The 24,630-nt window shown below is 35.9% G+C and overlaps 1 protein-coding gene across 1 annotated transcript in view; it reads left to right on the plus strand.

Annotated features, from left to right (window-relative positions):
• Positions 1-24,630, plus strand: part of ANKS1B (ankyrin repeat and sterile alpha motif domain containing 1B) — a 1,110,621-nt gene that overhangs the window by 399,907 nt on the left and 686,084 nt on the right. Inside the window, exon 11 of the mRNA XM_064590752.1 lies at positions 20,899-21,035. Within this exon, the coding sequence (XP_064446822.1) occupies positions 20,899-21,035 (137 nt within the window). The remainder of the gene's footprint in view (positions 1-20,898; positions 21,036-24,630) is intronic.

Genomic DNA, 24,630 nt, shown 5'->3' on the forward strand with positions numbered 1-24,630 from the left:
GGATGCTACTTGAGGCCAGATAGTTGCCTGTGGGCACAGAGAGGACACACCCGGGTAAGCTCAGACATCTGGGGCGAGGGGAGCTTGGAAAGGAAGTTAATTTCCAGTGATTTTAATTTTGGAACTCCAGTGAGAGATGGACTGGATGTTAGCGTCAATTGTCACCTACACTTTCCATCACAAGTTCTGAGGGAAAATGTGAGCCTAGAAGTTGACCACAGGCCAAATCATCGGTCAATAAGGTATTTGAAGATATGCATGGGATGAGACACTCTCATGCGTCACTTCCAAGAAAAGTATTTAGTGTTCTCTCAGCAAACAAAAGGATGAAAAAACATTTGGAATTCCCAGGACCATTGAAAAAAAGGCCATGGATGATTGTTGTGCATTGAAATATAATGAACCGGATGATTTAGGCATTGGGTCTAAGAAGGTCTCCAAGCACTCCAATGACATTAAACAGAGAGAGATACCTGTGATATCCTGAATTAAACACGGTTCGTCTTCCAGGTACAACAAATGGTGTGGACGCCTCGCAGTTACGATCTAAAGAGGAAAGAAAACATAAGAAAAACTGAGTCCGTATGAGCAGCAAACTAAAGTGGGCACAGTTTTGAGCCAATGATGTATTTTAAGATACTAGGGACATTTTTCCTGGAGTTTACAAGTTTCCTGCAGAGAGTTCATGGGAAAAGAAATGATGGGGGTAGAACAGAACTTGACCCCCACACTGGAAAATAGTTACGTAATTACAAGAATGTAACAAACTTACAAGTTTTTGTCTTTTAGAATTAAACAATGTATAAAATACATAAGATATAAAAGTGAATATGGAAATGAATATAAATATTATATTTGACAATACAAAGGCAAAATTATAGCTGTCAGAAAATAAGAAGTATTTAACAAAAACTGAAATAATAACCAACTCAGACTGAGAGAAAAAGGCTAGGGGTATGGCATAACTGATTTGTTATCCTTGTGTTTTGTGGCAGGATCTCTATAAACATTGGCATAATGTGATAGATCTAAAAAAAAAAAAGAGTATAATAAGTGTTAAGGCAGTGTTATACAAAGTGCTTTGGGAATAGAAAAAAGGATCATTTAACTTCACCTGGGAGCTTGGGAAAGACTTCATGAAGGAGATGATGTCTGTGTCCATTATCTATTGTTATTTAACAAGCCACCCCAAAACTTACTGTCTTAGAGGAACATCAGTCATTTAGTTTGTTCACAAATCTACAAGTTTGGCAGAGTTATTTGACAGGGGTAGCCTGTCTGTGCCATGTGGTATGAGCTGAGGCTGCTCAACTAAGGGAGAAAGGACCCATTTTCAAGATGGCCCACTACATGGCTGGCAAGTTGGTGAGAGCTTACAGATTGGCTGGGTTTATGGGCTGGGGACCATTTTTCCTCTCCATGGACTGCTTGGGTTTCCTCATGACATACTGGCTAGATTCTGAGAGCAAGCATCTGAAAAGGACCAGGTGGAAGCTGTACCATTTTTATTATCTAGGCTTCAAAGTCACAGACCATCACTTCTACTACAGTTCCATATCTACTCAGATTCAAGGGGAGAGAACATGAACCCCACTTCCTAATGGAAGGAATGTCAAAGTTACTTCATAATAAGAAGATATATGATGGGAGATACCTTTGTTGTCAGTTTTAGAAAATACAGTTTTCCACCAACTGTCCTTTGGGCACAATAATTTATATTCTTTGCCTATGCAAATTATACTTGTTTATACCTTCAGGACTTCCCATCATCAGCCTATTACAGCATGAGCTCCAAGTCTAGGTTCAGGTGTGCATGAATCTCCCTGGTGTAATTCTGTTGGTGCAGGATCTTGACTGCTTTTGCTCTTGGCAGTGATGACCTATGAACTAGACAAGTTATCAGTCTCCTCTCCTAAACACCCAACATATAATGGTGAATCAGACATAGGAGAACCACAACTGACACGCTCATCTAAACACAGGGAAAACAAGGTACACGGTGATCCCTAGTCTGTGGCAATTCTGAATCTAACCAGACACAGTTCCTTGATTAAGACTCAGTCTTATGGCATAGGAATTGTTCTCTGTGGCACTTGGTTCCTCTGTCTGAATCATTATTTTCCATAAAAAGCATCCTGTGTTTATAGCTGAGTATCTTTCTTCCTTGCTTTTAGTCTGTTAAAGATTAGGGATCAAAAGGGCTCTTTTCATTTTATATTGCTGTTCCTTCCAGTTTGGGCTGATATAATTTCTTTTAAAACTTTGTGGACTTGGGGCACCTGGGTGGCTCAGTCGTTGGGTATCTGCCTTCAGCTCAGGTCACGATTCCAGGGTCCTGGGGTCGAGCCCCACGTCGGGCTTTCTGGTCAGCGAGAAGCCTGCTTCTCCCTCTCCCACTCCCCCTGCTTGTGTTCCCTCTCTCACTGTCTCTCTCTGTCAAAATAAATAAATAAAATCTTTAAAACAAAACCAAAAACAAAAAAAAACTTTGTGGACTTGTTGTGTTCCAGTTTATATTCCACTTCATTAGACAAAAGCTTATCTGCAGATAAACTCCTTCTCTGCTTTGGGCTCCTTATGAGACTTCTCTGAGATAATGTCCTTGAGATTCTTAGAAACTCTATTGTTGAACAGGGAGCATCTGTGAGTCAGGCCCTTAAAAATGCTTAGAGGGTCTTTTGTCTGGCTTAAAGATTCTATACAGCACCACCTGAGAGATTTCTTAGGCCTTAACAAGTGATGTTGTATCCCACCCAGATTTGGTCATTGGCCTTCTTAATTTCAAAATTGTTTGCCAGTTGGAACACCTGCAAATAATAAACCAGTTTTGTTTTGGTACCCAGAAATTCCTGGCTCCTTTGTATTTATTTGGTAGGTCATTCTTCAGTTCTCTCTTGGCTTTTGCATGTTATCACAGGCAGCCAGATGAAGCTGGGTTGCTCTTTAAATATTCTTCCTGGAAACATCCTTAGATCATAGAGTTCATTTGGTTCATTTTCTATTTTCCATGTTACTGCAGATGTCAATGTTGCCAAACTTTCCATTACTACAACACAAATGATGCTTTGCTTTTAGCTTCTGATTACATTTGCTCTCCTTTAAGCCTTTACCAACAGCTTTCTCATAGTTCTGTGGGCTTCCAAGAGTCCTCTCTTTGGCCCTTATGGCTTCTGCAGTCACTCACTTGGAGACCCTTCCAGCTTCTGTCTGTTGCCCAGTCACAAATTTCATGCCACATGTTTTAGATTTTTGTTATGGCAACACCCCATTTCCAAATATCAGAATCTATTCTGGTCATTGATGGATGCATAACAAACTACCTCAATACTTAGTGTGTTAAAAAAAATAGTCATTTATTTTGTTTATAAATCTGTAATTTGGGGAGAGCTCTGTAGGGATAGCTTCTTTCTGTCTCAAGTGATATCAGCTGGAACAGCTTCAAGGGGGGCTGAAAGATCCATTCTCAATATCGATTCTTACTCATATGGCTGGCATGGCCAACTTAGACTTCCTCATGGTAAGTGATGGCGTTCCAAGAGCAAACATCCTAGGAGAAGTGAGGCCGAAGCTGTATTGCTTTTTATAACTTAACTCAGAAGGCAACATCACTTCTGTGGTAGTCAAGAGCCTACCAATATTTAAGTAAAGGGGCTTTAATCACTTCTCCCCTTTATAGGGAGGGTTACTAAAGTCATGTTGTAAGAAGATATTCTTGTAGCCTTTCTTGGAAAATACAAACTCCCATAATACCTGAATTGTTTATTGCTGTTATTCTTTTTCAAGTGGGATAAGAGTTAATTTGCATGGATATATGATTTTCCCTGATTGTGTTCAATCATCTGGATTCCATATAAAAGAAGCCAGCTTGCTCCATTGACCTAGGCTTAATTCATGATGATTGGTAGTCTGCACTTTTGACCATGATTGTGAATTCTAGGGGTGAGGGAGTCCAGAACATAAGTGGAAGAATTTTTCTTTTTAATGATATGAATAGGGATGAATACAAGTCAGAGCAGTTTCTGTTCTAATTCTAGATGTCACTTTATCAAGTGAACCTCACAGAATTCTCCTCCATAATCAACCTAGCAGGTGGAAGAGAATATCAGCATCACTGTTTGTCTTCTGTCTGGATGAGGATGAGGTCTGTGTCATTTTCCTTTGTTGATTCTATTAACCCATAGATTTTGCATGGATCCAATTACTTCCAGGTCTCAGTCTGCTATGCCTGATCCCTTGTGACTCCTGCCTAGCTTTGCCTTTTCCTCTCAGGGCCAACTAACTAAGCTGATGAACTCAAGGAAGTTACTGCCCTCTGTTGAGGCTACTGATGTTTTCCCTATGTTACCAAGTCCTTTACTGACTAAACATAGGAATTCCAGATGTGGAAACATCTCTTGATGTACATGAGTCTTTTAGAGGCCCTCAGATCGAACTGGGTGGGTAGCTACCCTATAGTTCCTCATCCACTTAATAAAAACTTATTGGGTACTTATGGTGTTTTAGGCATTGTGCTAAATGTGTAGCAATGTGTAGAAACAGTGTAAGTCCTGATATTTAGAAACTTAGAATGTGTTAAAATTAAGGGTAGTAAGTGCAATGAGAGAGGTGAGCATAAGGTGTTCCAGGAGGGTAGAAAGGGAGGGATTGAGTAAAAGCTTACTGGAGAGGGTGCTGCCTGATCTGAGCCTCAAAGAAGGAGAATTAGATGCATGAACGGGAGGTGTATGGTGTGTGGATGAATGAGAGGTGTGTGTAGGGATCCAGAGGCATGGAAGAACATAGAGCATTCAGAGACTATGACCAACTTAGCATGGTTAAAGCATAGAATGCTACTAAGGAAAAATGCATAAAAGAACAAGAGGTGACATGCAGAAGTTTGGATTTCACCTGACAACAGAAATGAATCATTGATAGACTTTAAGCAGGGACATGATGTGATAGGTTTTTGTTTTAGAACAGTCTCTCTGGAAGCAATATGAAGAATAGATTGGACAGAGATGAGGCTTGAGACAGGACAATTAATCAGGAGATCAGTGTTCAGTCTCAGCAAAAAAAAAAAAAAAAAAAAGATGGTGGCCAGTACAAAGGCAATGCCAGCAAAGAGAGGAAGGAGGAACAAAGAGGAGAGGTATAAAGGAGTGGAGGTATCCCTTCTCCTTTTGAAAATTCTGCCATTTAGGAAATAAGTAGACAAGGAAACTAAATAGTTATATTTTAGAGAATGCATTTTATAGTTTTCGGTTAACTGTGCTGTATAAACATCACTTAGGTTTACAGACAAAAAGGATTTCTATACACACAGGAATTGCATTCTGAAGCTTTCCTGGAGAGATTGAGAGAGAGGCGATAGAGGGATGACTAGGTCTTTACAGGGATTGTTATGTGTTGAATTGTGCTCCACCCCCTTTTTTTTTGAACTTTTAATCACTAGTACATCAGAATGTGACCTTACTTGGAGAATTTGGAGATAGAGTCTATAGAGGTAATCAAGTTAAAATGAAGTCATTAGGTGGGCCCTAATCCAGTGTGACTGGTGTCCTTATAAGAAGGGGGAAATTTAGACATAGAGAGAGATATGCAAAGAGGGAAGATGATGTGAAGAGACACAAGAAGATGATGGCCATCCACAAGCCAGAAAGACCCAGAATAGATCCTTCCCTCATGGCCCACAGAAGAAACCAACCTTAATTTCAGACTTCTAGCCTCCAGACTGTGAGACAATACATTTCTGTTGTATAGGACACCCAGGTAGTATTGCTTTGTTACAACAGCCCTAAGGAGTGATTGCAGGGACCGTAACTGAGTCTACAAATTCAATCATAGAAGGGAGGGGTGAAGGAGGATCCTGGGCCCCTGAGGGCAGACCTTGCCTGTCTTGCTCATTTCAGAGGCTAAGCACTTGAGAGTCTTGGTTGTGACTGGCAGTGTCATTCATGGATACAGAATATGCATTTTCACATAAAATCCCAGTTAAGTATGCATATTAGTTCCCTGTCTGTGGTCTTTCCTATTTATTAACTAGTTAAGCCAGTACAAAGTAGATCTCATCCTGAAAAAAAATTCTATCATATTCACTGGTTTAATTTAAATATGAAAGCAACTTATTAGTAAACCTATATTCAACAAGATTTTACAGTTCAACCAGAAAATAAGTGATACTCTTTGTAAGGAGCATTTTACTAATCCCTCAATGACTACAGATTTCATATGGAATAAAGAATGCTCTAGTACTAGGCTCATTAAATAAAGATCAGTAGAAGTCCAGTAATTGTTTGGTAAATTCACTAAGACTCATGCTCATGCAGTCAATATTGACTCATGTTTGTTTCCCTTACTGCATCAAGCAAAAGATCTTACATAGTCGTAGTGGGGACTCAATTGCATAAATGAACAAATAATTAAGTGAGTGAATGAATGAATGACTATTACCTTTAAGAGAAAATGGCTGTAATGACAAAAAAAGCCCTATGAAATCGTTAGATGCAGTCAAAGATAATGTTTTCTTATCTGTCTTTCATTTAATTTTAACCTTCACAGGGGAATTTTTCCATTTTATGGTAACTAGGCAACCTGTTATTTTGAATCACTTAGTGCAGGCTTTGCACACTATGGATGCTCAATAAATCCATTTTGATTAATGAGCAATTTATAACACCACCAGTGAAGACTGTTTCCAATCCCTGATAGAAGAGAATAGATGATCTCTGATAAAAAGAACACAGTATTTTCATGCCAAGATAGTGTGGGTCTTGCTCACCTCTATTCAATTTGCTAACATGCTTACTGGACTGTTGTCAACCTGAAATGAGAATGTCCTCTGGTGAATAATCCTCCACAACCCACGACACCTCCCCCAACATCCTGAAATAGGTAGTAGCGTGAGGGTGAGTCTGTAACTTATTTATACCAAAATATTTTTTGAAATAGTGGAGCTTCCTTAATTCTAATGCCAAAATTTTGAAATTAAAATAATTCAGACTGGACTAGGGCTAATGTTTATCTTTGCTAAGCAAGTGGGTAGTGTCAACATGATTTCTGTGGGTATGTTTAACTCATTTAAGAGAGCAAACTATTTTTAAGCCCCTTGGAAGCATTCTTTTACATACAAATACTGGCCTTGCTGATAAGAACCTTTTTTATCAAACAGCAATTATTTATTTGGCATTTGCTCTGTGTTCAGTGCTGTCTTAGCCATTTATTAAAGTAGTAAATTGTAAATTTGTGACCCAGTGTTGGTTTATAGAGGGGGCAAAGAGAGAAAACTAGGGCAGCAGTACCTGCAGAGAAATCCTGGTAAATTGACTGCTTCCTTCATCCATATGGGCAGCTTACCAATTTGAAAATGTAATCATCTCAGTTGGCTCAAATTGGTGGAAGTTAGCTATATTTGGGAAACAGCATTCTAAACAAAAAGAAAATTATACTTTTTCCATCAAATCAGTTTTACCTGTACTGTGTATGAATAACATGAACTGTAGAATAATAAGATATTTAAAAATATAATAAATTCTTATGAAGTGGATATAATTATGGATATAATAAATTCTTATGAAGGGGTATAGGCTTTCTGTGACGTCATTTATGGTATCCTATAGAACAATGTCAGAACATGTACAAAAAGGAGGTAAACGTTCATATATTCATGTTCACCAGGGTGCCTTGGTGGCTCAGCCAAAGTATTGGACTCCTGATTTTGGCTCAGGTGATGATTTCAGGGTCATGGGATCAAGCCTCAAATCAGGCTCCACACTGGGTGTGGAGCCTCGTTAGTTTTCTCTCTCTTCCTCTCCCTCCCCCACTCCTCCCACTCTCTCCCTCTCAGGAAAAAAATACATACATACATACATAAATAAAAATAAAAAATAAATTCATGCTAACCAAATTCAAGTGGGGCCTCCACACTTTGTCACATTCCACTCTCACTCTACTGTACTCTCCTCAAAGCTCAGATACTTTTTCCTACCTTGTGTCTCACTCTCAGCAGATGGTCTTGTATCCTAATTAATAATGAAAATTGAGCCATCAGACGGAACTGTGTTGACGTCCTCCACCAAGTTTACAAATGCAACTCCCCTGTACCCTTCTCTTGCTTATACCTCCTGTTAAAGTGGAGGGGTTTTCCTTCTATCAAGTCTCCTTTCCTGTGTCTTCTCAGGAGTGTGACCCTTTTAGTCCTTCACTCTTTCCCCTGATTTTTAAATTGTCCTTCCACTGGATCATACACATTAACATTTAAATCTACTTAAGCCTTTTTCATATGAAAAATAGAAACAACAATAACAGCTATCAATGAAAGCAACAAATAAGTACTAACTAAAAAGTCTCCTGACTCCCTTTAACTCCTCAGCTTCTATCCAACCCTTCGCATTCTCAGTATGTTCGTTTTTTCCCTTTCCTTCCACGTCTCTGCCTACTTTAGTCCAGTATCCCTTCCTCACTGCTCTTTCCAAATGTACTTCCTAAAGGTACCAATGACCTTAATATCACAAAATTGAGAGGACATTTCTCAGCAGCATTCCACAAGTTAGTGATACCTCCATCTTGATACCTTTTCTTCCCTTTGCTGTCTAAGGATAATTTTCATCTTATTACACTGTTCCCTCTCTATGCTGACCGCTGACATTTTTCTGTATGGCTTTAAAAGTTGGGGGTTTCTCAGGTTCTGACAAAGTCCTCCCTATTCTTTTTACTTTTTTTCTCTTCCTAAATCATTCCATCCATAGTATGGTTTCTGTTATTATCAACATGACTCCCAAATTTTTCCCTCCAATCCATACCACTTCTCTCAACTCCAGCCTCATCCATTTTTCCATCCATCCATCCATCCATCCATCCATCCATCCATCCATCCATCCATCCCCTGAATATCTCCACCTGTATGTCTCAAAGGTGCCTTAACCCTAACATAGTCAAGATTAAACTCCTATCTTTATCTCCAAACTTGTTCTTCCTGCAGAGTTCCTTATCTCAGTGAGTGAGTTAATCATTCATCTGACTGCAGAAACCTGGGTGTCATTCTCACCATCTCTGTTTCCATTGACTCTTATACTCAATCAGTCACCAGGTCTTGTGATTTTTAACAGCCATAGGTGTTAAGGTGAAGTTAATTCTATAACTTACGCTCTATCCCTAATTAAGCCTCCAATCTCCCTGTTTCTCTACTATTACCAACAACTCTTAGAGATTATTTTAATAATAAAATATTGTCTTATTTTCCTGCCTTGAATTTTTTGTTTATGTTGCAGCCAAAATAAGCTTAGAAATCACAAATCTGATTGCATCACTTCTCTGGTTAAAACCTTTTAGTGACTTGTCATTGTTCTTAGAAAAATGACCCAAATCCCTAATAAGGTTCAAAATGCCCTGAATGATGTCCTCTCTACCTTTCTTCCTTCCTTTCTTCCTTTCTCTTTTTTTTTTCTTTTCTTTCTCTCTCTCCCTCTCCCGTCCGTCCTTCCTTCCTTCCTTCCTTCCTTCCTTCCTTCCTTCCTTCCTTCCTTCCTTCCTTCCTTCCTTCCTTCCTTCCTTCCAGCTTTCCATTTCAGCCTCATCTTTCAGCAGTTTCTACCTTCCCACACTGGCCATCTTTAGTTCCTTTTAATTCTTTAATGGGGGCAAGCTTCTTCCTACCTGTGGGCTTCACGTGCCTAAACCAATGTCTGCTCCTACTGTCTCTTTTCCTTCTGTTTCCCCCAAGTAGACAACATGTATTCTTCCTCAGGGAAAATCCTTTTGTGAGCACCCACACACACCCATGCCCCAGACTAACTATATGGAGGCCTCTGTTTTCTTCTCTTTAGCACCTTCTAATTTTACTTTCTTCTATAGTCCTTACTTTGATTACAATCACATAGTTATTTTGAGGTTATTTATTTTAATATCTGTTTAGGTTGTTTATCTGATAAAGTTCAAAATCTTGCCTATCTGTTTACCATTGTAATCAGAGCTTCTAGCAAAATCACTGCCACATAAAAGATACTCAATAAATATTAATGAAAAAAAAATAATAGCTAATGTTATTGAATACTTTGTGCATCTTAATTTGTTTAATCTTAAGCAAATATATATGCAGTAGCTAGTATTATCATTCCCATTTACAGATAAGGGAAACAAGTCCAGAAAAGTTTAGAATTCTCTAGAAAATGGCAGCTCTGGAATTTGAATACAGGAGATTCAGCTCTGGAGACCATATTCTTAACCACATCCACAGTTAATGAATTAATTAATTAATCATGCAATTTTGATATTCTTTTGAATTTGCCAGAATAAATCTTGAATTTTTCCTTTCAAACAAAATAGGCAGAGTTGGAAACTTGTTTAGTGTTTTGTGATAAATCTATATGATGCCCATTTGTGAAGTAGTACTAGAGGATGTTCTAATCAATTTAAAATAAGTGGATGTATTAGAGACAACCAAAAGTGAAAACAAGTGAAAAATTAATAATGATAAATTCAAAGAATAGACTCATCTATAATCATTAATGTTTTCAAATAATATCTAATTGAAATTATTGAAAAATCATTGAAATCACTACTGAATAGTCATCTAGTGTCTTCTGTGTCTCTTTCCTGTGAATAGAGGAAATGAAAAGAGAATAATAGAATGCTAAAAACTGTGCTATAAACAAGTCAAGAGCAGTGAAACAGCTAGCATTTCTTTCCTTAGAAAATTTAAAAGTAAGCAGACATTAAATCATAGGCAAGTATGAGGATCCTGGATCATCATTTCAACAGAAGCATACTTTGATTACTCTAACCAAAGGTGGAAAGGAGTGATTTGTTTAAATTCTGAAGCATAGCAATACAAAAGTCTTTCTGAACCTATGAACTCATTTTAAATCTTTTGTTTCCCTTAGGAAAACCTGTTATATTGGTGTTCTTATTTTTTAGTACAGAATAATAATTTTTAATATTGCTACTAATATAATGCTTGTTTTTTCTTCTAGTATCCTTTTAAAAATAAGTTTATCACTATGTACTTACATTGAACTTACTATAATAAGTTCTCATTATAAAATTGAATAAATTATTTTGTTAATTTTGTTCAAATATGTAAAAAGTAAAATAAGTAAAAGTAAAAAGTAAAAAAAAAAAATTACTGAATCTTACCTATCAGGGTAACTAATGCTAACATTCTGGTTTATTTCTTTCCTGGTTTTTTTTTTTTTTCTGTGCATAGCTTTTATACAAATGTGAATGAACATTTGGTATATATAGACTTGTATTGTTTTGATTTTTTAAATCAGTTACATTTTTCTGATTATGAAAGTATAACATGACCTGTCAACTCAGCAAGGTCTGTCAGGTTTATTTTAAAGTGACCCTTCCCCTCTTCTCCAGTGCATCAAAAACAATGATGAGGGATAAAATATAAAATGAGAAAATTATAAATTCTAGCTGTGCTGGAAAAAAAAAAATATCCTATCCTCAGTTGGATGAGAAACACAAAATAGAAATTGGAACCTAAATGGCAGTCCATCTGGTGACTAGACCCAGGAATGGGCAGGATCCATAGGAAGACTGCATCCTTCAGGGTAATGGAATCTAAAAGAGCCCCACTTCAAATGGGAGCCAAAGGTCAGGCCTATTGCTAAAAATGTACAGCTGGGGGTGTTAAATTTCCAGACAATAAAAGCAAGGAAGATAGAAGTTTATGATCAGAGAGTAAGTGAAGTGGGCTGAAAAACTAGAGAGACAAAGACACCTAATGACTTTTGATTTTTTTTGTTACAAATGTTTCTAATAAAAATTTTAAGAGAAACCAGTAAAAATTAGAAGAACAATTTATTCTTCCAAACTAGTAATGGAAAATAAAAGAATAAAGAAATCTTTATTAATTAAAATGTCCTTAAATCTGGAAAAAAAAAAGTGAAACCAACAGTAAGTATGGCAAACCAAAACTACAAAATAGAAAATAATTAATAAAAGACAAAGATGATCATATTGGATGCAATTTTTAAAAATCGTGCTATACGCTTTTTCCAGGAGTCAAATGTAAATAAAAATGACACTATGGGGTTAAAAAACAAAAGATCAAGTGAAACCAACCTAAAGAAAGGCATTAAAGCAATAGCATCAGTCAAAATATAATTGAAAGTTAAAAACAGGGCGCCTGGGTGGCTCAGTTGGTTGGGCGACTGACTTCGGCTCAGGTCATGATCCTGGAGTCCCTGGATCGAGTCCCGCATTGGGCTCCCTGCTCAGCGGGGAGTCTGCTTCTCCCTCTCACCCTCCCCCCTCTCATGCTCTCTCTATCTCAGTCTCTCTCTCAAATAAATAAATAAAATCTTAAAAAAAAAAGTTAAAAACGTTAAAAGAGGTAAAGAGGGATACTATAAGACAAAGACTAAAACACAATATAGCAAAAAGTATAAAGTCACAAAATTTGTCACACATTTTTCACATACAACATTGTCTTGAAATATTAAAAGCCAAAACTGATAGGAGTTCAAAAACAAACTAAAATCCACAATTTGTGCAAGATTTTAAAATACCATATTTCACTGAAAATGAAATTAAAGAAACATAAGAATATACTTTGAAAATGAAGAAAAATTAAGAAACTTAGTATAAGAACATACTGTTGAATAATATAACTAACAATCATGATTTAATAGACATATCTAGAACTATGTACCCATCAATAGAGAATACATATATTCTTTTCACACATACATAAAGCACTTAGAAAAACTAACTACTTACTGGATCACAGAGGCAGTCTTGATGTATCAGATAATCAGGTCCCAATCTCAGGTTATAATGTAATAAATTATGAATTAATAATAAATAATACATCATACTATATTTGAAAAAAATTTTCTATATTGAGAGGCTTACAAATGACAAATATATGTGTGTGTAGTTCTGAATTAAAACCTATAATACAATGCATAATTTTATAAGGGATTTTATAATTTTATAAGGGGAATACTAATCATTTCCCCCATTTCGCCCAACCCAATTGTGCCTACTTCTTCACCCACCTTCATTTAAACAATACTAACAGCTCAGTATATATCCTTTAGCATACAAGCAAAGAAAAGCATGTATATGTATATACATATGGGTTTTATTTCCTTTTACCAAAATAGAATCATGCCATACCTATTAGTTTGCAACTTTATTTTTTTCTTTCATTGTATCCATTCATAGGGATTATGGTTGTCTGTGAGCAAGACTGTCCTTTTTGCTGTTGTTAATTAACTGGAGAAACTTGCAGGTCTTCCCCATGCAGTTGCACAGCTTTAGAGGACCAGCCAGCATGTGTAAGTTTCGGTGGACCAAGGAAGGGCTGGGATTTTCCTAAAATTACCAGGGTTACCTCATCTCCTTTACCACCTTGCACACAATGACTGAAACAGTAAAGAAAAAAAGGAGAGATTGTAATATGGTATATGACAAGTTTCATGATGATGCTAATTGCAATTTACAATGGGTGCAGAGCAAACTGAAAAAGATGTTTATTGTCTAAAAATTTTTTTTAAAGACAATAAAGTGGAAAATAATAGGTACATTCATCAACTGCATAGTAAATTTGATAAGTTTGTTCTCAACAGTGCAAAGAGAATCAATGAAAATTATTTGCTTAAAATTAGAATTAAATTTAAATATCCCACAAAACATTTTAAAACATTTTTTAGCAGGATCCAAACTTATAATTTAAATTTATGCAATACCCTTTGACTTTTCTATTAATAATACTGAGTCAGGGAACTTACTTGGGTAGACATAATTTTGAAGCTGAAATTATTGTATGTCAAAATTAAATCAATTCTTCTAAAAGCAATGAAACAATTTCATCAATGTAGATGCAAACACTAAAGGAAAATAATTTTTTTTCAGTTATTTGAAAACTTTTATGTTTAGAACAACTTTGTTTACAGTTGAATCTACTTTTCCAACTGTAATTTTACAAAATTTTAATTTTGGAAACATGATCTATATTTCCAATGAAATATAGATCACATAGATCACTGCCTGAATTCACATGCTGAAAGTGTAAATTACACTTCAGATTATGAAGACTTAGTACACAAAAAGGAATGTAAAATATTTTATTAGTAATTGAAATGATAATATTTTAGATAAATTGAGTTAAATGGTATTAAAATTTTATTTATTTTAAAATTTTTTTTAAATGTGGCTACTCGCAAATTTAAAATTACATATGTGGCTCACATTATATTTCTCTTAGATAATGCTAGTGTAGATATTAGTGTTTTTTTTAATTAGTTTGTAGAAAATTTCCTTTCAGCTTCATAATCTCTTGTTGGTACTGCCATACTAATTTTTAGGATTGTTGTCAAATTTGATAAAACCCCTCTTTCATATCTAAGCTATAAGATTTGGAAGAACTTTCCATGTACTAACTTCTGTACATATCAAATATTTCTGGCACACAAATATTTCTAGGTCACACTCATATCACAGTATCACTCATATTGTAGTAGTGCTCTAAGCCTTATAGTCACACACCAGGTGAGTTGGCACAAGAAGTGGTAGGGGAATTTCTAGAAACCATTTTAACATCTGGACTATACAAGGAAGTAACTTCAACCTTGCAAATATGTCCTACTAAACCCAAACTAAATGTATCCAAAACTCATCCTCTCCTTAGCCAGATTCCAAAAATGTCTGCAGCCATTTTAGTACTACCAAAACCAAAGAGAACTATGATAGCAAGGAAATTGGAGTTGGAAGAAATTTGAAGAGATCTTACTGCAATTAAAATATTTTTACTTTTTACAAAATTTACAAAGACATTTCAGGGACCCTCCCAGCACCTTGGAACAGGCCCATGAAAGTTCAGGATCGTGAAGTTAAAACTTCCCTATTTGCCTTTTCCTATGTATTATTTTTCTCATTCAACAGTATTTCAAAGGACTTCCTTCAAGTCAGTTGGTATCACTATAATTCATTCTTTTAAAGGTTGCATAATATTTGATGGTATTATGCATTCTTTTAAAGGTTGCATAATATTTGATGGTATCATGATTTATTCCACCTCTATTGATGAGTGTTCACTTCATTTTGCATTATTTTTCCACTATTAACAAAAGAGCAACAAACATCTTTGTGCACTTGTCTTATATGGAGGTGCTTTTATTTCTATGATATAAATTTCAATGTGAATCACATGTAAGGATCATACATCCTACTTTCCCTGAATATTCCCTTGTATGCTTGTTGACCTGGCATAATTGTTACTAGCACTCCCTTTCACTGTCACAAGTGTCCTGGTTTGGACAATAATTGTGTGCATACCCTAGTGAAAGGATATGTATATTTTAATATATTTAATATCACTGGGCACTTTTTATGTGCCATACATTGCTTTAAGCACTTTACGTGTATTATCTCATTTAGTTTCCACAAATATGCTATTATTATTTTTATTTTTACAGATAAGGAAACTGAGGCACAGTGAAAATAAGTAACTTAACCCAAGTTCACATTGCTAGTAAGTGTGGAGTCATGATTTAAAGCCCACAGCCTAGCTCCAGAGTAGGGTGACTAACCAAGCCCCAGGACTAAAGGGGTTCCCAGGATGTAGGACTTCCAGGTTTAAAACTGAGAAAGAACCTAGCAAACCAAGGTAAGTTGTCTGTGCTATCAAGAGGCACTGATCTTAATGATGTTCTTTCCAAAATGGCTGTATCCATTTCTGTTGCCATCAGTAGACTGAGAGGAGCTTTTCCCAGCACAACTGTGATATTAAGTCTCTAAGATAACTCCCAGTTATCCCACCTCCTAGTATCTATGCCCTGGTGTAATCCCTTCCCCTTGTACGTGGACTGGACCTAGTGACTTGCTTCTAGTGAAAGGAATATGGCAAAAATAATAGGTGTCATTTCCAAGATCAGGCTACAAAAAAGCTCTGGCTTCCATCTTGCTAGCTTTCTTTTGCTCTCTGGCTTACTCACTCCGATAGAAGCCACTGTCCCATTGTGAGCCTCTGTAGAGAGACCCACATGGCAAAGAACCGAGGGAAGCTTCTAGTCAATAGCCAGTGAGATACTAAGGCCCTCAGTCCAACAGTTCATGAAAATCCAATGCTGCCAACAACCATGAGAATGAAGCCGACTCCTCCCAGTCAAACCTTAGATGAAACCACAGACCCAGCTGACATCTTAATTATAGTCATCTCTGTTTTTGTTGAGGGGTACTTCTTTATATATTTAGTGTAACAACTGATACTGATAAGTTGTATGTCAGTTCTACTTTAATTTAAAAATTTATGTCAGGATTTCAGGTTAGGTTTGTCTGATTTCAAAGCTCAGGTTTGTTGTTTGTGATCCCTCCATTTCTTGGTATTTCCTCCATGAATATCCTATTCAAACTGAACTCTTTATTCCACAAATGTGCCTAATTCTTTTCCATCTCTCTACCTTTTGCTGATCATACCTCCAACTCTTGGAATGCCCTTCCCACTTATTTCTTCATGTATGAATTTTACTAATCTGTCAGAGACTTGCTTAGTCATCACCTCTGCCATGACACTTTTATTGAGTCCCCAGCCCCAGAAGTAATCTCAGTTCTATTTGTCAGCTACATAGCAAATAGCATGGTCTCTGGTGCACTTCAGCTGCTCCGTACATACTAGTGAGTGATGTTAAAATTCTACTCTGTAACATTGCATATGAATTATTTGCATTCATAGAATGCTTTTAAAAGTTCAAGTAAGCCAGAAGATTTTTTTCTTAGCTTGTTATTTTAGAGGAAATGGACAATCATAATGCATAATCTAATGTGTAGTAAGAGAAGCTCAATGGAAGATAAGTCTCATTTCAATCTGAAATTGCAAGTATATTTAGTAATTTTCTCTAAACAGTTTTTACACACCTCATTTCCTTTTTCATCAGCAATTGTTTTGTAGCTGCAGGTGTAAAATGTAGGTTGACCATGTAAAACTGTCTTGAACACAGGCTTTCATTTTGCAAATTCCACTGGATAATTGGTTTTTTTATAAATAATATAATAAAGGATATTTAAAATGTGCTTCTCATTTGGATTTTCTCCAAAAGAGACCATAGAATTACAAAAACCAGATCACCTTTCTCCATGTCATTAAGGGCTTTTTGATGGTTGCCACTGACATACAGGTTTTGCTTTATTCACTTTATTTCATTTAATATTTTTAAAGGCATTGAGCTAAGAGCTATGGAGGGGATAAGGGAATATAAGTGTCTGCAAAAATATAACCTAGTCTGGAAGAAATAATGAACAATGCAAGGTAGTACAAAATCAAATTATCAGTGTAATGGTACAGATCATGGATTTAGAAGATGGAGACAGTTATAATATTTTCTAAATATTTTAGTACTTGATTACCCACTGTCTTGTACTATGTATTAAATTACATATAAGAAACATTCAAAAAGCTTTTGCCTTACAGTCTGCATAAGTACCCCTTCTGACTTTGATGCAAATGTAGTCAACAGGCTACCTTGCAGTCAATCATTCCTCAAGGAATCATCTCTTATTCCTAGAATTAAATTCTGTCTCTACCAATTGGTGTTAATAGCTAAAAGATACTGGTTTCAAATTCTACCCAAGTACGCACAGTCTTTATTCTAGATGTATCACCTGCAAAGCGTTGTTTATTTTTTTTGCTTTTCCCTCTGGATTTTCTTTCCTCTTCTGTGTTTTATTTTAATTCTTAGGATATTTGGTTTGATAGGGGAAAATAAAACCCATATTATGTGCCTGATAACATGCTAGATATTTTTCATATATATTCTCTCATTTTATCTGCACACATAAACAATAACTTTCTTCTAGATAGTTATTAATCATTCTCATTTTTAAAGTTAAGAAAACTGATGTCCAGAGAGGTTAAATAAATTGTCTAACATTGAACAGGCAAGTTTTCCACAGACTTCAGCGTCTGGTATTAGAATGTAAGTTTGGATGCTTTTTTGAATTAACATTTACTAAAAGACAAAGAATTAAATTTAATGTTGTATATCTTGTGTTAATAAAAGCTGAGTAATAAGTAGCACAGAACTGAAGAGAAAGGTAATGGAACAAAATACCATGATTGAGAGTCAGAGACACAGAAGCAGATCCATGAAGACTTCAGATATTGGAATTATTAGGCACAGATAAAAAAAAAAAAACTGTGCTTGCTATTTTCTACTAAATAAAAGCAAGCTTGAAATCGCTAACTGAAAAATGCCAAATGGTGACATTGTATATTTGAAAAAGAACCAAATAGAAATTTTAGAAATGTGAAGTATAAGTCAAATTATGAAAATGATTTGATAGTAGACTAGACACTGCTGAAGAAAGCCAATAAACTGGAAAATGAGTATAAAAAACTATTCAGAATGCAACACAGAGAGACAACAATGAAAACTACAAAAGAGAGAATAAATAATGAGAGCAAAGTCTCTAACGTTATTTCACTGGAGTTCAAAAAACATTAGCTATTATTATTATTATGTCACTTCTTGCTTAAATATCTTCAATATTTCCCATTGCCTATAGAATTAAATATAAACTTATATAATAATAAAACCTCCTTGTAATTATTTAAACTTATCTCCAACTTTTTCCTAACATAACATAACAGCTTTGTCTATGCTCTTTTCCTCTCCATGCCCTTCCTTAAGTTTTATGTTCCATCCCAGCTTTCTTGCCTGAAAACAGAAGGCTTTCACGGCCCTCTTCTTTCCTAGGCACAGTCTGATGATTGCTCCTCCTCTTGCTGTTTCATCATGCTTCCTTTATCTGTTTTCAAATCTCAAATTATATTACATTATACTTTGTCTACATGTCTGATGTCACATTTGAGTGTATAACTCTTAAGGGCTTGGATTTTTAAAAATTTTATTAAACTTTATTTTTTAAAGCAGCTTTAGGTTCCCAGAAAAATCAAGCAGAAGGTATAGAGATTTCTTTTGTACCCTGACCCCACATAGGCACAGCTTCCCCCACTATCAACATTACCCACCGTGGTGGTACATTTGTTACAGTCAGTGAACCTACATTGACCCACCATTATCATCCAGTCTCCACATACACGATGCTAGGGCTCACTCTTGATGCTGTACATTCTGTGGTTTGGACACGTGTATAATGACATGTATCCACCACTGTTGTATCACACAGAATAGTTTTACTGCCCTACAAATCCTCTGTGCCCCACCTACTCATCCTTCCCTACCCTCTACCCTCTGCCTAGACATTCTTTTTAATTTATCCTTAGAACATAACATAATACCTGACATATAGTTGTCCCCAAATAAATGTTTTTAGATGTATGGTTGAATGAATGAAAGGGAGAGACAAATTGGAAAGAATCGGTGCTTCTTTTCATTGTCTTGCTGACTGATATTTTATCTCTGTTTTAATAATTACTCGTACCAATTCTATTCTAGTCAGAAGACCACCCCTACATTACTGTCTTTCAGAACTCTGGGTATTCTTTAGATGCTGATTCAGATCTCACCTAATCCATTAAACCTGAGTCAAGAGTAAGCTCTAGATACTTTTAAGACTTATTTAATAAATGATCTATTTAATTCAATATGTCACATTTGTATTTTTTTTTTAAAGATTTATTTATTTATTTGAGAGAGCGAGAGAATACATGAGAGGGGGGAGGGCTAGAGGGAGAAGCAGGCTCCTCGCCAAGCAGGGAGCCCGATGCGGGACTCGATCCCGGGACTCCAGGATCATGACCTGAGCCGAAGGCAGTCGCTCAACCAACTGAGCCACCCAGGTGCCCCACATTTGTATTTTTTTGTTTCACGAACCTATGTCTGGACTCCCCAGTGTAACTGAATTATGTTTTTATATGATGGGTAGAGTTTTCATCCCCTCACTTTTTATAAGCAAGAGGTGTCTTCATAAATTATTACTTTGGGATTGTAGACAATGGCTGTGGAACAGAGAAATTTGCTGATCTATAAAGAATTCACAGTCTCAATCTCTTTTGTACCAATTCAACTGTCTAGGATAGAAAATTATTGGGAACTAATTAAAAACAAGGAATTTTTTTTTTTTTTAGATTTGAGTTTGCAATGGTTTCCATACAAAGCTGTAGAAGATTGCCAAATTGTTATTAAAATAATATAACCTTTATGTGCTAGCAAGAGTTATTTTTACAACTCTTCCATCCTTTTCCAAGTATATTAAACATTTTTAAACTGCATCTTTTTTTGTTATTTTGTCTTGATAAAAATTTAAGAAGAAAGTTATATGCATGTTGCTGATTTTAAAGTCATCATTTTATTCCTCCTCCGACCCTCAATACTAAACATAAGGGAGAGATTTTTGAAATTTCATTCAATTAGTTTGACTATATAAGAAGATGTGTTTATCTGGGTGCGATGGTTTTGTGTCAGTCTACATTGTAAAACTATTGTGCACAAATGTCAATTTTTCCTCAGGTTAATTCACTGGGATGCCTCTCAATAGTTTGAGCGATTTCTGGGAAAAGTGCCTTGAGGAGGCTTGAATTTGGGTTTTATGACTCAGGGAGTTACAAAACTTCCACTTTAATAAAGATCAATACCCATTTGAAAGATTATGGGGAAAACAGCCCATTCATATAAAAAATCATATTCTTTTTAGTTAAGCTGCAGTTTTGGCCATTTGTATAATAATGGCAGTCTTAATAGCTGTGTTGGGTGATCTATCATTATGAATTGTATAATAATACTCTTCCTTCTTGGAATAATACTACAGGGTATGATATTTACCATTCCAAAGGAAAGCAAAACATTCAATAAACATTATCTTTAAAATATACTGCTGTGTATATTCCTTATTATGATCTTGTAATTGATACCAGTTTTAAGTTGAAAACTCAATTCATGTTCACTAATTTCAAGTCTTAAAAGGTAAACTGAGTGATTAGGTTTATGGCTGTTCTATTTTTATTCACAGATAATGCTTCTGAGGTAGCAATTACTGCTCCAGGAAGTAGTAACCATAGAAACAGCTCGACAGGGCCAACACCTGACTGCTCACCTCCATCCCCTGACACTGCCCTCAAAAATATTGTAAAAGTTATTCGACCCCAGGTAAGTGCCCAGAATGACATCATCTGCAGTAGCATATATATTTTTTTTAATCATTGTATGTATACTACTTATAATGCAATGCCTGGACTATTTTATGATATGCAAATACATTTTTAGATTAAAAGAAGGGACTTGGAGGAGGATGTTTCCTTCCTTGGAGTTAATGATACACATTGAAATCTGTATTATTTTTGGAATAATGAATTTGTAAATTACATGAAAAAAACAAGTGAAACTTAGAAAAATGGCTATTTCACATCATTTTCCTCTCACATTTTAATAATTATGCTCCAATTACTGAGCTATTACATGTTTTCTGGGTTTTCCTGATTCTTTTGTCTTCATTTCTCTGGACATGCCGCATTATTTGTGATCACTTCTCTATCTTCCAACCTAAGTTGTTTTGATAATTTTCTTTAAATTCTCTATTCCTTATGGTTTCCAACTAATTTTGTCTGTGTTTAATATTGCACCTCTCATTGCTCCTTATTTTTCTCCAGTGCTCACTTTCCTCTAGCTTGTCTCCCTCTACCTTTTGTTCTTTTTTTCAATTTCTGTCATTTGCATGTATGGGTTTCTTTCTCTTCCTTCTCTTTCAGTTGGATTTCCCAGTAGGCGGTTTGCAGGCAAGCTTTAGAAATATCATTGGGACAAGCTGTTCTGTGATATTTCATTGAAAATAGCACTTATAAAGCTGTTTGCATTACATTTTTGCCAACAGATGGACTCAGAACATGGAATTGGTGGTGTTCTCAACCTGGCTCATTCTGAATGGGCCTCATAAAATCCAAGTGAGGAGGACTTTGGATCCAATCAATGCCATTCACCATCTACTTAGATATTTAGTATGAACAAATCCTTGGAGCCAATTTTGTAAGACAAATGTCTCTTTTTAAGACTGTTTTGGCCTAAATGAGCAATGATTCACTTAATATCTACCTTCTTCAATATGATTTATTTTAGTTTATTTTCATTATAACCATCCTCATGAATAAAATGGCATTTTAACTTCACATATTCACTGTAGTTTAGAGAACACTTTCACATAAACTGTTTCATTTAACCTTCATTAATTTCAAGGGAATGTAATACTGTAGCGCTATAGATAAGGATATTGACACTCCAAAGAGGCTAAATTGTGCAACTGCTTCAAAGTTCCTTTTCTTGTTTTCTTAATGTAATAGTTGTCTCCTCCAGTCCTGCTCAGAGGTTAGAAAAATCTTCTTGAGGTTGTACAATATCTTTATGAGAATGGAACTTACAGGTTCATTTAGGCAAGATAACATTTCACACAGTGTCCAACTATGTGGAGGAGGAAATGTCTTCAAAGATCCCTTCTTTCTTTTCAGAAAAATTTGATCTAATTCATTTGCTTCAAGAAATAAACCTCACTAAAGCCAGATTTAGATGCTAAATGTCACATTTATCTTCACTGGTTCTCTCGTTATATGAAGATGTTTCTGGTGTTATTTTGCAGCCATTACATTTTCAGCATTTTTAATTAGGTAGGAGATTATCTTATATATAAGTTAAAGACATCCATTACTGAAGACATTTATTTTTATATCAACATAAATTATCTAATATAAATGAATTTGGTCATTAAATGGATTTTAAAAAGCAGATTTTCTTTCTACATATTTGTAATCTAATCAGCTCTAAGGGATCTTACTCCATGAATCCTTCTTTGCATTCTCTATTCTATTTTATTTTAGTTTATTTTGGTAAATTGAAAAAAAGTAGTAGTAGCCAGAAATTCCATTTTGACTCAATTCCTTGGTTCTGTCTGTTATTAAATATTTATAAAGGCAACTGATTCCACCTTCCTTTCTTAGATGTTATAATGATGATTTAGGAAGGAAAAAAATGAAGTGAGAAAGTCAGGAAACTAAGGTGATGGCATTTAAATTTGAGCCAATGCAGCCTGAAGTATGTATGTAATAGAACAGTAGCAGCTAGGGTGTATAGTTGGAAAAGAATATAACCTCAGGTGGATTACTGTTCCTTTTGCCTCAGAGACTTTGGTGCTTTACCTATTTCTTCTTATGAGTTCTGATCTTCTGGTCTCCATATTCATTGGAAAGGGCAGGGAATAGAAAGTATTCTAGTGGAAGTGGAAGTAATTACAAGGGAATATAAGTAGGATATGTGATTTCAGGAAAGGGGTTGGAGACTAGAGGGTGTGGATGGGGGACAGGTAGGTGGATAAAATAGTGGACTCCCTCGTGTGTTCTGACAAGTCACAAGTGTGTCAGGGATGAAACATTGTCAAGAGCTAACTGTTCCAAAGAAAAGATAATTATTGGTTAGCTTCTATAAGAGCCCATATTTTGATCACAGGTTTAATCCTCTAAAGTGTCTGCTAATTCTGGCTTTATGTGTGGAAATGCAAGAAATGTGAAGTTAGATTGACTTGTGGTATTCAAACACTTCTTTTTTTCATTTACTAATTAGACATTAATAACCTGGTTGAAATGATCGTTTTACTCTTAAAACTGGGGATAAGCCTTGGAAATAACAACTTTTTTTTTTTAATATTATTTATTTATTTATTTGAGAGAGAGAATGAGAGAGAGAGCATGAAAAGGGGGGAGGGTCAGAGGAGAAGCAGACTCCCTGCCGAGCAGGGAGCCGGATGGGGGACTCGATCCCGGGACTCCAGGATCATGACCTGAGCCGAAGGCAGTTGCTTAACCAACTGAGCCACCCAGGCATCCCGGAAATAACAACTCTTATCCATGAATTTACATTTATGTGCCCAGGTATTAGCAGATGTGTTCAGTCTTATTGTGAGAAGAATGATCTAGAACAGATGAGAGATGAAACAGAATTTTCATCTCATTCACTGCAGATAGAGACTGCTTAGATAGAACAAGTTAGGTTACTTCCCCTTTGCCTCATGCATGCCTTTGCCCAATTTACTTTCCATAACTCTACCTGTAAATGGAGAATATCCATTGTAACCAAGGAGTCCTTGCTGTCACAGTGAGGTAGGCCTGATTACACATTGCGTGTGTTTCTGATTAGTGTGTTAATTACTGGAAAGCTACCAACTTGTGGTGCTTTGTTAAGTTTGATTTTATTCAGCATATTTATTAACTCACTAAGTCACAGCTGTTAGTTCTGCATCTTGTGTTTGATCTTTTTACCTTTGCTTCTTGGGGCTCTTTCATGTCTTAAAATTTTCCAGATTGTGAAGCATTCTATTTTCTATTCACAGAGACAGAAATATTTATACACTACTGGTTACTCTTTGTTTCTCTCCAGTATACTGATCCACAAGGCTGAGTTTCTCTCTTTAGATGAATTCACAAGGCTGGGTTTATTTACTTATACTTGAAAATAAAATTATTTTGACACTTGAAAAAGTACTTCAAAATACTTGAAAAAATATTGCTGTTGAAAAAAATTTTAGGTGGGGCGCCTGGGTGGCTCAGTTGTTAAGTGTCTGCCTTCGGCTCAGGTCATGATCCCAGGGTCCTGGGATCGAGCTCCACATTGGGCTCCCTGCTTGGCAGGAAGCCTGCTTCTCCCTCTCCCACTGCCCCTGCTTGTGTTCCCTCTCTCGCTGTGTCTCTGTCAAATAAATGAAATC

Source organism: Mirounga angustirostris, unplaced genomic scaffold, assembly GCF_029215605.1.
Source record: "Mirounga angustirostris isolate CCGP_5_RB_7025 unplaced genomic scaffold, mMirAng1.0.hap1 SCAF_5, whole genome shotgun sequence".
NCBI lineage: Eukaryota > Metazoa > Chordata > Mammalia > Carnivora > Phocidae > Mirounga > Mirounga angustirostris.